Source organism: Mastigoproctus giganteus, chromosome 14 (assembly GCF_048544385.1).
Source record: "Mastigoproctus giganteus isolate SK-2022 chromosome 14, ASM4854438v1, whole genome shotgun sequence".
NCBI classification, from domain to species: Eukaryota; Metazoa; Arthropoda; class Arachnida; order Uropygi; family Thelyphonidae; genus Mastigoproctus; species Mastigoproctus giganteus.
The window spans coordinates 103,426,603-103,441,473 of record NC_143588.1 but is presented as its reverse complement, the minus strand read 5'-3'; the positions used below and the strand labels follow the sequence as shown (position 1 = coordinate 103,441,473).

Sequence of the window (14,871 nt, the reverse complement as noted above, 5' to 3'; positions counted from 1 at the left end):
GATTGTTGAGGAATTTTAGGGCAGTCGCCTTCAGCAGAATGAAAGCAACAGTCCATCCAAAATGATCTTAAAAATACAGTAAGTAAAGCTCCTCATCTACAGTTGCGCCCCCCTGTCCCTCCCTTCCCTTTCTTTTTTAGCATCGCTCACCTAATGTAACTTTTTTAATCAAGGATTACTTGTCAAGTTGGTGGCCTTCGGCCGTTAATTGTTACGAGCAATTAGCGATAGTGAAGCCGACATAAGATAGGAGCTGTCACCCGCTGCACGGGCTGACAGATTGCAACATCCCAAAAAGAAAAAACTTTGTTCTAAAGAAACACGCAAATTCTGACGTAATTTTTAACTTGAGTTGAACATTCTTCCCGTTATGTCAGATTCAACCTGAAGTGTTCGCCGTATTTTGCATTTCATCAGCGTACCACTTTCATTCTATCCAATAAGTAGTTCATCTATAAAAAAAAACAAATTCTTTGCTGTCCAATCCCTTTCCAGCCTCCTTCTCATTGGTGGATCCTGGGACCTCAGTAACCTGCAGGAAGATTGGATTTGATTGAGGAATATGGTGTAGGAGAAAAATTGGTATAATGTTGTTATAGAAATGATCTTACCGGTCTGAAAACTTCAGACTTCTAGCAAGATATACCTGGAAATCCTTTCTTCTTGGCTGGGCGGTTGAATATTTCTTCAAAATATTTGGTCCTTATGTAGGAAAAGAGGAAAATCTTACTTTCTTTCCATTTCAAATGTTACCAATTAGATAATTTTTTCTTTTAATCCAAACAGACATCTACGGTTGGGGTCAATTAAATCACATGAATGGGAGGTACAAATTCTACGTAGAATGGACAGTGATAATTGCAATCCTGTCATTCTCCTTGGCCCTTGCACAACTTATTGTCCTGTCTGTAAATTGCGTGTGTACTGTAGTCCATTTTCTGTTTGCTGGACAAAAAACCCTGGAGAAAAAACCACACTACGCTCGCTTGAAACCGGCTAACTGCCACGTTGTGAAAAAGGCCCATAAAAATTCCTCACGTCATCGACTGGACTCGAATTCAGGTCTTTTCCACGCGGTGGGGGAGGAGGATGGCGATTCTACCAACTGTGCTACCCACGAGGGCGTGCCTTTCATAACACATATTTTGGAAATGGAGAAGAAGAAAATAGATAGTCTAAATTGTGGATAATAGGTAACATTTTAAATATGGATGGAAGGAGAAGACCCAAAAAAAAAAAGAGATAAAACCATTCAAAATTGATACGTGGCTTCTCATTAGATATGTTAATGAATCTACCAAACAATGCCTACGATATGGGTATAATTCCAAAAGATTGGATTCGTTCAATTTTTATCATGATACTAAAATAACGAGATGCTAAAGATTTTAGAACCATGATTTAAAGGTCTTCCTAAGAATCATTTACCATCACATTTAGAAAAAGTTTGAGAAAATAATCAGTTTGGTTTTAAAGGTGGAATATCAGAGAAGCTATGTTTCAATTTGTATGGGATTCCACAACAGACACCTTCTCCTCATCCCTGATCATCGTCGATGGCAAATGCTGTGGTGTTGACATCACGCTGGTTGTACTGGAAAGGAGTGTGCTGCTCGGATAAGTCCAAATGCCTGCTGTAACACGCCAATGGACGGCTTCTTTGTGTGGAAAGCAACACGAGTCCATGGACTCATCGTGCATGGCGCCCACTATCCATGCGGGTGGTAATGGTTGCTTAACACGGGACGTGTTTTACTGACAAGAACTAGGATTCCTGGTGCGTATGAACAAACGTTTCAATAGTGAGGTCTACCGGCAGCTCTTAGGAGACCATGTGCACCATGACATGGTGCATTTTTTCCCAGACAGAAACGGGATCTTCCAAGACGATTATGGGCCATGTCATCGGGCTCCCACTGTGCACGAGTGGTTCGAGTAATACAGCGAAGTTATCACCCATCTAGATTTGCCTGACCTCAGTCGAATTCAATATCTGTGAGATGTTTTGGGACTGGAAATGAGGCGCATGGACACGCAACCGTCACTGATTCTTGCACTGTGGGAAGCCTTGCATGCAGCATGCTCACGCAGTAGCAAAACCTTTCTGGAATTACTGGATGACTGTTTTGTACACCATGTTGGAGAGGCAACTAGAGAAAACAATTCTCTTGATCTGATTATCTGCAACCACTCTTTATGTTAAGAATCTGCAGATAAAAGACCCAGTAGGTGGCAGTGATCACAGTGTATTGATGTGAGATCGATTTAAAGATACAACTCCAAACATAAAGGGGAACAATTTTGCTTTCGAAAATGTGACTACAATGGCTCTAGAAAGTTTTTGGATTCATTTCAGTGGGACTAACTGATCTTCTCAAGTGAAAATTCTAAATGGGAAGAATTCTGGGAAGAACTACGCGTTTCCTTGAATGCTTCCAATTTAGAATTTGCAGGTGAGGAGTGCCAAGTTTCTTTGCGAAGAAACTGTGGTGTTTCATCCAGCAAAAACTTGATAAACTGGCGGCAGATTATACGCAATTTTCAAACATTATATATTGACCCTTCATGGGGGTTAGCTGCTTTAATGCTAATGCTAACCAACCCAAGTTTCTTCTCTCCTTTCACATTGTCGATAGATATGACACCCGAATATCCAATCTTTTTTGAAATCCGCTGAGCTGAAAACCGTGATCCCTACTAGCTACTAGTGATACGCGTTCTACGCCCCTATCAAGTAGCACAGTGGTTATAATTATCATCCTCCCCACACGGGGTGGGAGAGTGTGCTGTTCGAATCCCATCTATAATGCAAGAAACTTTTATGGACTTTTTCATTCCGTGGCTGAGATAGCAAGGTCCCCCCTTTCTCTCAGAAACTTGGGTGTTTCATCCAGAAAAAGCAGGTAAATCAACCACAGACAATTTATGGACATAAGACACATGGGCATATTAAGTTAATTCTTGGGTGGCCCTTATATGGCAGACAGGAACGCTACTGACAATTTTATAACTGTTCCTACTTTTTGTAATTACAAGGAAGATTCCCATAATGTTTGGGGAAGAGAGGCCTAGTCAGACGCTATAAACTAAGTCGATCTGATGACCAGAATCGAAGGCCACACATGAAGACTTTCCTTCTTAGGAAAAGCCCAAGAAGGAAAAGATTTTGGGCCTTTGAAAAAGGTTAGGCAGATATGTTCTCTGGTCCCCATCATGTTGGACGACCACGGCTCATGGATGCTCGAGGTGAGCGAAGGCTTTACCGGATGGTACGTGGCAACAGAAGGCCGACTGTGGCGCAACTTGCCGCTAAATGGGTGACGGGAGTAACCTGTCACAACACACAATACATTGAACCCTGCTGAAAATGGGGCTGTGTAGCTGCAGGACGCTCCAAGTGTCCGTGCTGACCATGGTTCACTGGCAACAGCGCCTACAATGAGCACGCGAGCATCGAAACTGAACATTGAGTGATTGAAAGAAAGTCATCTGGTCCGATGAATTACGTTTCCTGTTTCACCATGTGGACGGCTGGGTACGTGGTCCTCGTTTACCTGGGAAAGTGATGGCACCTGGATGCACCGTGTCATTAGTATTAGCATTACCATCCATTTGGTGGGCACTCTGACGTCTACCACCCACCTAAACATTAGAAAAAGGTGCGCAAGCGCGGGTAGGATATAGTGTTATTGATTTGTGTTCCTCTGAGAAAGTTCTCTAAAGTATGGTTTATTAAACGTTTCCCCATAGCTGAGAGGATGCTTGAATATATGATCGACTATACACATGCAAGCAATGAACAGGTAATTGTTATTTTTACGTTTTAGGTTTAGCACCATACACAGTACTTATCAAATTACAAGACTAAAGTTCATAAGAATGGTCTGATGTATACTGGCTAATCGCAAAGCACTAAACTGGCAGGTACTCAGGGCACTGAGTAGGGTTAATACCCGAGGGAGATTAACCCTCTTGAAGCAAGTATCTAAGAACAAAGACAAGAGGATTAAGTGTAGACCTCAAGTAATATCTTTGTAAACTTAACAAACAACGAAATTCTACTTTAAGTGAAATTTAACCGTAACAGAGAGGCAGGTGTAGCATTAGTAGCTGCAATTTGCAGAACGTAAGCCATTCTTGGTAAGAGCACCCCCTTTGTTCTCCTCACCAATCTTGTTGCCTTTCTTTGTACTCGTTCTAGCAACTCTACATCCTTCCTAAAATGCGGCCTCCAGACCTGTACACAGTACTCTAGGTGTGGCCTGTCAATTGCCTTGTATAACGGGATAATCACCTCCCTGTCCCTGCTAGCAAAATTCCTATATATCATTGACAAGACTCCATGACCTGCTCTGGCAGCCGGTCTGCACTGCTCACAGAACTTCATATTTGGCTGCACAATAACCCCCATCTCTTTTTCACTTTCCACTTCCCTGAGGTTGTATCCACAGTTGATACGTTTCTATTGGGTTATTGCTACCCATATGGAGTACTTTGCATTTGTCAATGTTAAACTTCAGTTGCCACTTCTCAGCCCATCTACCTAACTTTTCTACATCCAGTTGGAGTAGCATACTGTCTTTACTGTCATTAACAACCCTGGCAACCTTTGTATTATCTGCAAACCTGGACATTAAGCCTGATATTTCATCATCAATATGATAGATAAGTATACAAAACAATAATGGGCCCAACACAGACCCCTGGGTAACTCCACTAATAATATTTGTCCACGAAGAGCAGTGTCCATTAATTACCACTCTCTGTCGTCTCCCACTCAACCATCCCTTTATCCATAGCAGCAACTTACCCTTAATATCATTCTGCTCCAATTTGTACAGCAGTCTTACATGTGCAACAGTGTCAAAAACTTTCCTGAAATCCAAGTATATGATATCAAAATTATTTTTGGCATTCAGTTCCTTTGTGACCACATCATAGTATCCAATCAAATTGGTCAGACAAGACTTCCCTTTAACAAATCTATAAGTTGTTTCAACTATTACTGCAGTCCTGTTTAGATGATCCTGCAATGCTTCTTTAACCAGTGCCTCCATTAATTTCCCGGAACAGAAGTTAAACTCACAGGTCTATAGTTACCTTTGTCACCTTTTGAACCCCCTTTTTGAATTGGTGATACATTTGCAACCTGCAGTCCATGGGGACTTCCCCTGAGTCCAAGGAAGCTCTCATAATTATGGCTAAGGGTTTGCTAACTTCTCTCGGTGCCTCCTTCAATATAACTGGATAGATTCCATCCACCCCAGGTGCCTTTTTCGTTTAACTTCAATAATTTCTCATCCACTTTGCTCTCAGTTATTACAAAATCACTTAGCTCCCTGTTAGAGTTTGATAAACTTCTGGAATTCCACTCCTTGAATAGCTCCTCATGTGTGAATGTAGATGCAAAATACTCATTCAGTTTATCAACTACTTGAGCAGGATCATCAATAGCCGAACCATCTATGTTAAGTGGTCCAATATAATTCGACCCTTCCTTCTGGAGTTTACATAAATAAAGAACTCTTTGCTGGTTTTTCTTAACATCCTTTGCCAAAGATTTCTCGTAATCTGCCTTCATTTGCCTAACCTTCTTTGTGACATGATTACATACTAGCTTATACACTGTGCTGCCACTTTACAGGTCCACCTACCCAGTAGCATGTTGAGCCTCATTTAGCCTTCAAAACAGCCTGAATTCGTCTAGGCATGGATTGAACAAGATGCTGAAAACTTTGTGCAGGAATGGAGTACAATGCAGACATGAGTGTGTCACGCAGTTCCTTGAGATTCAACGGAGTTGTAGGCCTGCAGCGAACAGCCCTTTCCAGCTCATCCCAAAGATGTTCAATAGGATTGAAAACTGTGGACTGAGCGGGCCACTGCAGCAAAGAAAAGTCATTGTCACGTTTCTGGAATCTGATTGAGGGTAAACTGTTAACGTGAACGGATGTAGTTGGTCAGCAACGATGTTTAGGTAGCATTGAGACGTGAATCTATGAGTATCAATGGACCCAACGTGTGCCAAGAAAACATTCCCCACACCATAACACTGCCCCCACCAACTTGCACAGTAGTCATTAGATATGACTGGTCCATGGATTCATGTTGTTTTTGCCAAATTCTGAGCCTTCCATCAACATGATGCACCAGGAACTTCGACTAGTCAGACCAAGCAACTGTTTTTCAATCCTCGATAGTCCAGTGCTGGTGTTGCTGTGCCCACAGGAGGCGTGCTCTCTTGTTCTTCATTGATAACAAAGGTACGCGATGTGGGCGTCGGCTGTTGTAGCCCATTCGCAACAAAGTGCGACTAGTGGTCAGTTGCGATATTTTGTTCTGCGCACCAAGGTTGAATTCTGACCTTATGTGCGACATTGTGGCCCGTCTATTTGCTTGCACAATTCTAGCCATCCTCCTCTGACCTCTCTCATCAACAAGCGATTTTCTTGCACAGGAGTGCCGTTGAGAGGATTCTTTCTGTTCGTTGCACCCTTGAAACTGTGGTGCGTGAGAAGTTCAGAAGAACTGCTGTTTCAGAGATGTTTTGTCCAGCACGTCTTGCACCTTCTACCATGCCACGTTCGAAGTCCGTTAGATCACTCCTTTTTCCCATTGTTGCTATGGTTTGTACCCTTAACTGATATTAGAAAGATTGTTCTGCTGCATGACGATAAGCGTGGCCTTTGTTCAGTTGATAAACGCGCTAACGGACACTCCCACTGATCACGTTACTCAACTAACACAGCAGTATTTAGCCCCTTTGGCTACGGATGGAGTTAAACCTACCTCCACTTCTCATTAAACTATAAGTTTGGAGTCAGGAGACAAAGATATCGAAGCTGCAAGTACGACGTCTTGTGTAAATATTGTCCAAAGTGATTCTGAAATTAACGCGTCTTCTCCTCAGGTTAATTTGGGTGCGCTTGAGGATAAGGGCATAAAAGCCAAAGAATGTCCGGATAAAGTTAATATTGATAAGTCTAAGACAGACCCAATTTTTTGGATTGATGGAGGATGCCTTGCAGATAGTGCAGGTGGCTTTGACGAAAATAAAGAAAACCTTGATGATTTCATGGCTGCTGAAACCAATAAAGAACTAAGACAGCCTCTAATATAATCCATAGCTTTTGGGCAGAGATGGAAACAATTACTACGTCATTGATAATTCAAAATGAGAAGTTAAACTTCAAGACAGAGGAATTACAATTAAGAGCTAATATGTTTGACCAAATCATGAGTGGCAAGGCTGGTTTGATGCCACCTTTACAGCCATCTTACCCCGATAAAGTCAGGATCCATATTCTGGAGGGGACAGAGTGGAACGAGGGCAGCATTAGAATATAACTGACTCTGGAGATGGGATACTTATAGAAGCTAAAGCTTTTACAACACAAATCGGTGTCCCTGAGCATGCTGCAATCTTTACACCGGTGGACGACTCCAAGATGTCTTCAGGTTTGGAGGTTAAGGACGTAATAGCCAAATCTCTGCGTTCTGAACATATAAATTACAACCCCCGAGATGTATAACCTGTAAGAGGTGGAATAGGGACAGTGCGCATTCTGTAAGGGATCCACACTGTCCAGGATATCAGAAGGCAGCAGATGAACTAAGAGTTTTATGTTTGCTGGATAAAGCAGATATTTTGGCTGTTCAGGAGCCCTACTCGATGTATTGACAAACGGATAAGTTATATCACGTTGTTGGATACCCGATAGTAGCTGGAGTCGTTGCATGTGAATCCAAGCAGCCAAAAACTGCCATTGTTGTATTTAATGGAGCTCTAACTGTAACAGTCATCCTCGTTTTTGTACATCCTATTCTACCTGCATCCATATTTCTACCCAATTTTTGGCCTTCTACACGGTTTCTTTATATTCCAAATGGTAATAATGAGGTACCAATGCATCTTTTGGAAGAAACTTTAAGCACTTTTCCTATTGAAAGTACACTGGTGTGCAAAATTTAAAGACCAGTCAGGTTTTTATCTGAAGCTTCTCATAGGAGTGGCCTGGATGTGGGAAAAGCATACCAAAGGAACCTCGTGAGGTACAGAAATGATGAAGGAAACAATAACGGAAACAAAACGGTACAGAGGGACTTAGCACTGGCTGCCATGATACAGATGCATCACTGCCAAAGATGGAACAAAGGGAAGAGGTGGTGCTCAGTAGGAGATATGGCCACCCCTAATGTCGATGCAGGCTTTGCATCGCCTGTCCACACTTAGAACAATGTTGTTAAGTTCTTGCAGTAACATCGTCCATTCCTCTGTCAGCACCACCTTCAGCTGATGAACATTTCTGGTGGGTGTGGACGTGCCGCTAGGCGTCTCCCCACAACGTCCCATATGTGTTTGATGGGATTTAGATTGGCAGGGAACGGGCAGGCCAATCCATACGAACAATGTCCTCACTTTCCAAAGGCATATAAACAGCTGCAGTGCGATGGGTGTGGCGTTATCATCCATAAACACGAACTTGGGGCCAATGGCACCGCGGAACAGACGTACATGGGGAAGGATCCAACGCCTCCCCATACGAGAATACCTCGACCGATCATCCCTTTCAGTGATGTTTGCGGGTGTGATATCTTGTGCCAACCTCTCGCCAGATCAGTTGACGTCCAGAATCGCTGCTGAGAGTGAATCTACTGTCATCAGTAAAGAGCACCTTACCCCATTGCGCTACTGTCCAGTCTTTGTGTTCAATGCACCACTGTAAACGGTGTCTCCGATGGGCAGGTGTTAAAGGGACACAGCGTACTGGCCGTCGGGCAAACAGTCGATCTTTGTGGAATCGCCTGGCCACAGTAAACCTCGATATCCTGCGTTCTGTGCTTTGGTTTGCAATGGATCCCACTGTGTGGTGTCGGTCCCTCTTTGCCTGGAGGAGTATATAGCGGTTTTATGGTGTAGATCTTACTAATTTAAATAGAAATATTTGTTTTGCTAAAATAAATCCAGAAAGGGCAATGGAAAATGAGAATTAGCATTAATGCCCAAGTATTAAAATTGGATATTTAGTTTTAATTTCAATAAAGTTAAAGTTAGAAAAAACGCTGGATTTAAGAATGGACAAGAGAACAAACAAAGACAGCACAAGACTAGGGAAGGGGCGCATTTCAGAATAGGCGTGAAAGGGTTGCTGAGGGCAAGAAAAATAGGACCGTAGAATGAGATTACGAAGCGTCTCTTTTGATTTAAGCCACCGTTAGGAAGTAAACAGGAAATTAGTGGACGTCCAGTGTTTGCATCAAAAAGAAACGGGATCTGGGTGACTGAAAAATTTGGGTAAGCTCGATATATTTAACAGAGGTGTGAACACGAAAATGAGTGTTTTGGAGGTGACCGGTGAGACAGCTGGGCTGAGTTGTTTTATCAAAAAGAAAGGAATGAAAAAATTAAACAGAATATGGGGATTGGTTGTAGTCCTTGGGGGAGGCGTTCCAAACTTGAGGGAAAGAGTAAAGGTTCCATTTCTGAATCTGACTTCTGTGTGGTCAAGGTGAAAAGGATCGTGAGTTTGCAGGTTGAAGTAGAAGTAGATTTTTTGGTGGTCAGAGTTCACCTCTCGTGGTAGCAAGATGAAGAAGAAAAATAAGAAAAAATGTGAGAGAAAGAAAGCCTGGTCCGGCATCAAAAGGCAGTGATAGGCAGTGAAGGCGATGGTTAAGTTTAAAGATGTGACCAAGAAGAGAAAGAAAGTCTGGTCCGGCATCAGAAGGCAGTGTGCCCAAGAAATGGAAGAAAGCCCGTCTGCCACAAAAGAAGCCTGAACGCAAGGAAATTGGAAGTAGCGGCCATTCCGAAACGTCTGTTCCTTTTTTTTTCTTCTTGAATCCTGAACTGAAGGACTCATAACCTAGCTCTGTAAGGAACTGAGTGATAGTCCTTTTAAAAAAAGGAACACGCCTATTGTATTAGGCAAGTTAGTTACTCTGGTTGAGATAACTTGTTATGAATGTTAAATGATTGTGAAATAACGTAGGGGTGATACAGGAGTAATAAAAAGAAAGTAATATGAGTTGAAATGAGTTTACTGATGATAGTGATTAAAATTGGTAATGGCAGAGAATGACTGAGTAATCATCGAGGATTCATATTAAGTAAAATGCAACTGATTCAAACTGACGTTAATAATTTGTAAATTGAGAACAGTTGATGAGAGAGAGAGATAGTGTAGTGTACTCATCCCCCCACAAGGTCATCATTGGGCATTGTTTTTAGTGGACGACCACCACTGGTCCTTTGAACAGCTGTACCTGTTGTTCTGAAGGCCGACCACGCACGTGAGACGATGCTATGAGCGATACTGAACTCTGCAGCCACACTCCTCGGACTTCGAGCTTCCCAATTATTCGACCCCAAATAACTGAGGCCTCAATATACTGAGCGTGCAATTGCGCGTATCTTTTCTGTCGTTTTTCTGTTTTCTGGATGAAAAATTCCAGTTTTTTACGGCTAACTCAGCCACTTTGTGGGGAAAGGCCCATAAAACTCCATCATGGCAGTTTTGACTTCAAGTCTTTTAGAGCCGAAGTGGGAGGACAATGATCACATCCACTAGTTACCCGTGAGGGCAAATTGAAATTACAGAGGACGAGGTATAGACTGGAATGTTGAAAGATTTCGCTTGACCAACGAATTGTTAACCATTGAAAATATTTTTCCTCAACGGCCTTAGAGGCTTCCTTTTTCTGTTTTCTTTCGTTCTTTCTTTTATTCATCTGTCCATTAAATTGCTAATTATGTTTTCTCCTCTTGCCCTCTGTTTATCTCTCGTGTTTCTAGCGAATCATCAACAATTATTTTTTGCATTTTTATCTCTGTTTTCTCTATCTATCTTTGCCATTGTCTACTGTCTTTCTTTTACAGAAGTGATGTCAAATAAAGACCAAGAGATGAGTGATGTTTCTGTCATCCTCCCATACCGTAATTATATGATAGCACCATGAATGGTTTACCTTCTGTAGATTGTGTGGGGAAGTTGATTGATTAGAGTAATATTAACCAGGAACAAATGTCAACGAAAACTGTGATTCGATTTTTTGACTCACGTAATCTGTCACACAAATATCGATAGTCAAGTCGTTATAGGCAATAATCACCAACACGTTTTGTACCAACTTTGAGAGGAAGATTTCCTTGGTAAATAAAACCACGATCGTAGTTTTATATACCAAAACGAAATCTGTTTTCCTCTTTGAAATTTAAAGGAAAAACAAATATTATTTATGGATAAACCAGTATTATAAAAATATGGTTGGCATTTTTATGGCTTGACCACAAAATAAACCGAATTCCAGCTTCTCTCTTTGGGTGAGGTAACTGGTTTATACTCACTTGGCCTTCAGCCAAAATTGCATAATTTATTACATTTTTTATGGAAATAGAAAGAGAAAAAATCACATTGGCAGATACCGTTCTAAAATTCTAGTACCGATAAGAGGATAAATAAGATAAAGCAGAGAATTTATCATAGATTCCACTGCGCGATTGAAGAAGGCGCCCTCTTGTGGTTTTTAATCCAAAACGTTTATTGAGTCTACATAACGTTATAAATCACTGTTGAAGGCTCTATTTAAGTCTTTCGATTCTTTATAAACTTATTAACTAACTACAATTGGAATTTCGGTCTCCTAGCAACAATTTAGGTTGCCTAGCAACAATTTATATGTATCAAGGTTTACTGGATTATGTTGCTAAGATTTTGGATTAGCAGAAAAGTCTACGTACATAAACACGAACGTGACTGTTACAAGTAACAGGTTTCATCTGTAACAGGTTTCACTGAAACCTGTTACAGATGAAACCTGTTACTGATGAAACCTGTTACTGATGAAACCTGTTACTGATGAAACCTGTTACTGATTCGCTGAAACCTGTTACTGATGATTACAAGTTCAGAAGAGTCATCTATCGTTGAAAGTGGTGAACTAACTATAATTTTTAAAAAATGGTTACGAAATATACTGGTAAATAAAATTGGTAGGTAGAATATATTAAATTGGCGCCGCCTGTAGGGATAAATTATAACTAAAAGCTCCAATATAATTTTCGTTTGAATTATCTCTCTATATATTAAAAAAAATTTTCCCCCTAGTGATATTTATTGGAGTCAATGGGAAAAGAAGGCGGGGCAATTAGGTCACTACAAATGCGCAGGTAAATAATTACATAGGTCATTTCCTGATTAGATTTCGATCAGTGTTGTTATTATTATAAAAATAATAACAAAACTATACAAATATTTACAAAATACTAGTCATACCTCTACTATATCGGGAATGTTAAATGGAAGGAATACAGGGCAGAATCAGACACTTGCTGTTGACAATGTAGAGCGTGTACGTGGGGCGCATGCCAACGTTCGTCTCATTGAAAGAAAACTGCCTCCATAACGTTCACCAACCTCATGCATGTGCTTCACTCTCTAGTACATGACCACGCCTGGCAGCATATGATGTTCCATTGTAACTTTTTTTGTATATTAATGTCAGCTGATGAAGGGACCCATCGTCCTGATATAGTTTGTAAATATTTTAGTCCTGCTCTTTGGGATGCAACCATATTCCTCATGCATTATGGAACCCGAAGCAAAAGGCCTTTTCCTAAGTGACCTATATAAAAGCAGGTAAATAATTACATAATGATATTAATTCGACCTTGAGAATGCCGCGTTGTAGGGATGGGGTAGCCAATGGGAGAAGAGAGATGCGGGTTACGTACAAGTGGGCGTGGCAATTATGTCACTACAAATGCACAGGTATATAATTACAGAGGTCATTTCCTGATTAGATATCGATCAGTGCATTTCGACTGGTGTCTTTTCAGATTTGGCTTATTCCGTCATACCTCTACATTTTACGTACTAAAGCGCGCTTGGGGGGATAGAAAGCATGGACGGGCCCCCCCTAGTTGTCATTATTTTTGTAAAATGTTTACAAAGTATATTAGTCAAGAAAATTGGTATTTAAAGTACTAAATTAGCGAACCTATAGAGAGAAATTTTAACTAAATGTACAAATATAAGTATATTATATCTTTATTAAAATAAATTTAAAAAATATTCTTTTTATATAACTTACCTGTGGAGTACTTTGGAAAATTTTTTTCTGTGAGCTCCTGTAGCAAACCAACAACTCATACCGGAACTGAAATTTTGGTACTCCTTGGACCACCGATCTACATCAAGTTCGTTAAGACCTTCTGCCATCAATTCAACCATGAATCTCACAACCTGACGATTTAAAGGATTGGGCCTTAAGTGCAAGCCCAATACACCGGGTGGATATTGATCCAGAAGATGAGGGTCTTCGGTGAAAGCACTTTCGATAACTATCCATATCCAATCACCATTGAGTAGGTTGGCTCTATGGGCCCCGCGGAAGACTTTGGTAGCAGTTAGACTATCACAATGTAACATGATGACCCGTGTATAGCTACGTTGAATTTCACTAATCACGTTAAACATTTGTTCATCGTTAAGGGAAGGTCGCACTTCAAAATCACGGATTTTACTCCAAGGGGGTTCTCTCGTCTGCGAAATGAGCCGGCGATAGAGAGAAGAGGAAAACTGGCTGTCATCACGAATCATTACCGCGTGAAACCACTCGTTGCTGCAAAGAAAGTGAAATAGAGCGTCTGCCAGGTCTATAGGACTCGGGTTCAGACTCAGGTACAAGGGGTTGACCTCCTAAAAGAAGAAAAGAAGAAAGTGCTCAGTTAATTCATTTGTTTGTTCAAATGGTCACAAATAAATTTAAAATAATGATTTCAAACTGATCTTTGCTGAGTTCCACCAGGTGGCGAACGGATAGCTTGAATCCAACTGACGTCATACATTTTCTGGTCACTCGATCGCTGAAGAATGACACAAAGAATATTGGACCATTCTTGGAGAAAACTGCCCTCAATTCCTGGAGCTCAGTGGGGATTGAGATTGGACCAAAGGCATCATTGCGCCTGATGAAACTTAGCACACGTACCAACTATATTCATGGCTAAAAAAATTAGAAACCTTCTGCAATTGAAAATGAAAGTTGTCATGGTTCGATTACAAGTTCCTACGTATCTTACTCTTTCCTGGGGCTCTAAGTCGATCGATTCATGGGAGAAGACGGATGATCTCGTCAGACCACATGACCTTTTTCCGAATTTTTCGAATGAAAAAAGATCATTTGGTCTGACGAGTCTCGATTTACCTTTTTTTGCATCTATGGTGAGGTTAAAGTGTGGAGTGAATCTCATGAAGCCATGGATTCAGACTGTTTCACGTCTATCACTCAAGCGGCTGGAGGGGTGCTGTTATTAATCTTGGTAGGGGCTGTTCCACTCCTATCTTTGCGTTGGATTGGACCAACTTCACCTTGAAATGTATCATTTTGACCCGGATTTTGATGGATCCTTTTAAGACAATAATTCAACTATCCACCTCGCAAACATTGTACCTGAACGGTTCGAGATAAATTCCCAGAATTTCCAAAATCTACCATGACTGTCTAACTCTCCAGATCTGAATCCAACTTTGAATGTCATGGGAATGTTGGACGGCTTCTTAGTTCTCCATCGACCACAGTACAGCAGCTAACAGATATCCTGATGGTCCGTTCAGCTGGACTCTCTCGGCTGAAGATTTGATCCGAAAGGTGACCCTACTAGATACTGAATAAAGGCTTCTAATCTCGTGGACAGTTAGTGCACGCAGCGCATGCTATCTGTATAAGCTGAGGTTAAAATCTTATCGATTCTGTTGATGCATCTGCAAGTGACCAGTTTCACCAAAGGCAACATTCGTCGCGATATGGATCTCATCGTTTTGATAAGTGCCACTAGGTGGCAGTAGAATAAATGTCTCGTTAGGCTAT

The 14,871-nt window shown here is 41.2% G+C and overlaps 1 protein-coding gene across 1 annotated transcript in view; it reads right to left on the bottom strand.

The window, feature by feature from the left end:
• LOC150075463 (glutamate receptor ionotropic, NMDA 3A-like) overlaps positions 1 to 14,871 on the bottom strand; it is a 178,925-nt gene that overhangs the window by 54,758 nt on the left and 109,296 nt on the right. Inside the window, exon 2 of the mRNA XM_090388270.1 lies at positions 13,093 to 13,700. Coding sequence (XP_090244396.1) covers positions 13,093 to 13,700 — 608 coding nt within the window. The remainder of the gene's footprint in view (positions 1 to 13,092; positions 13,701 to 14,871) is intronic.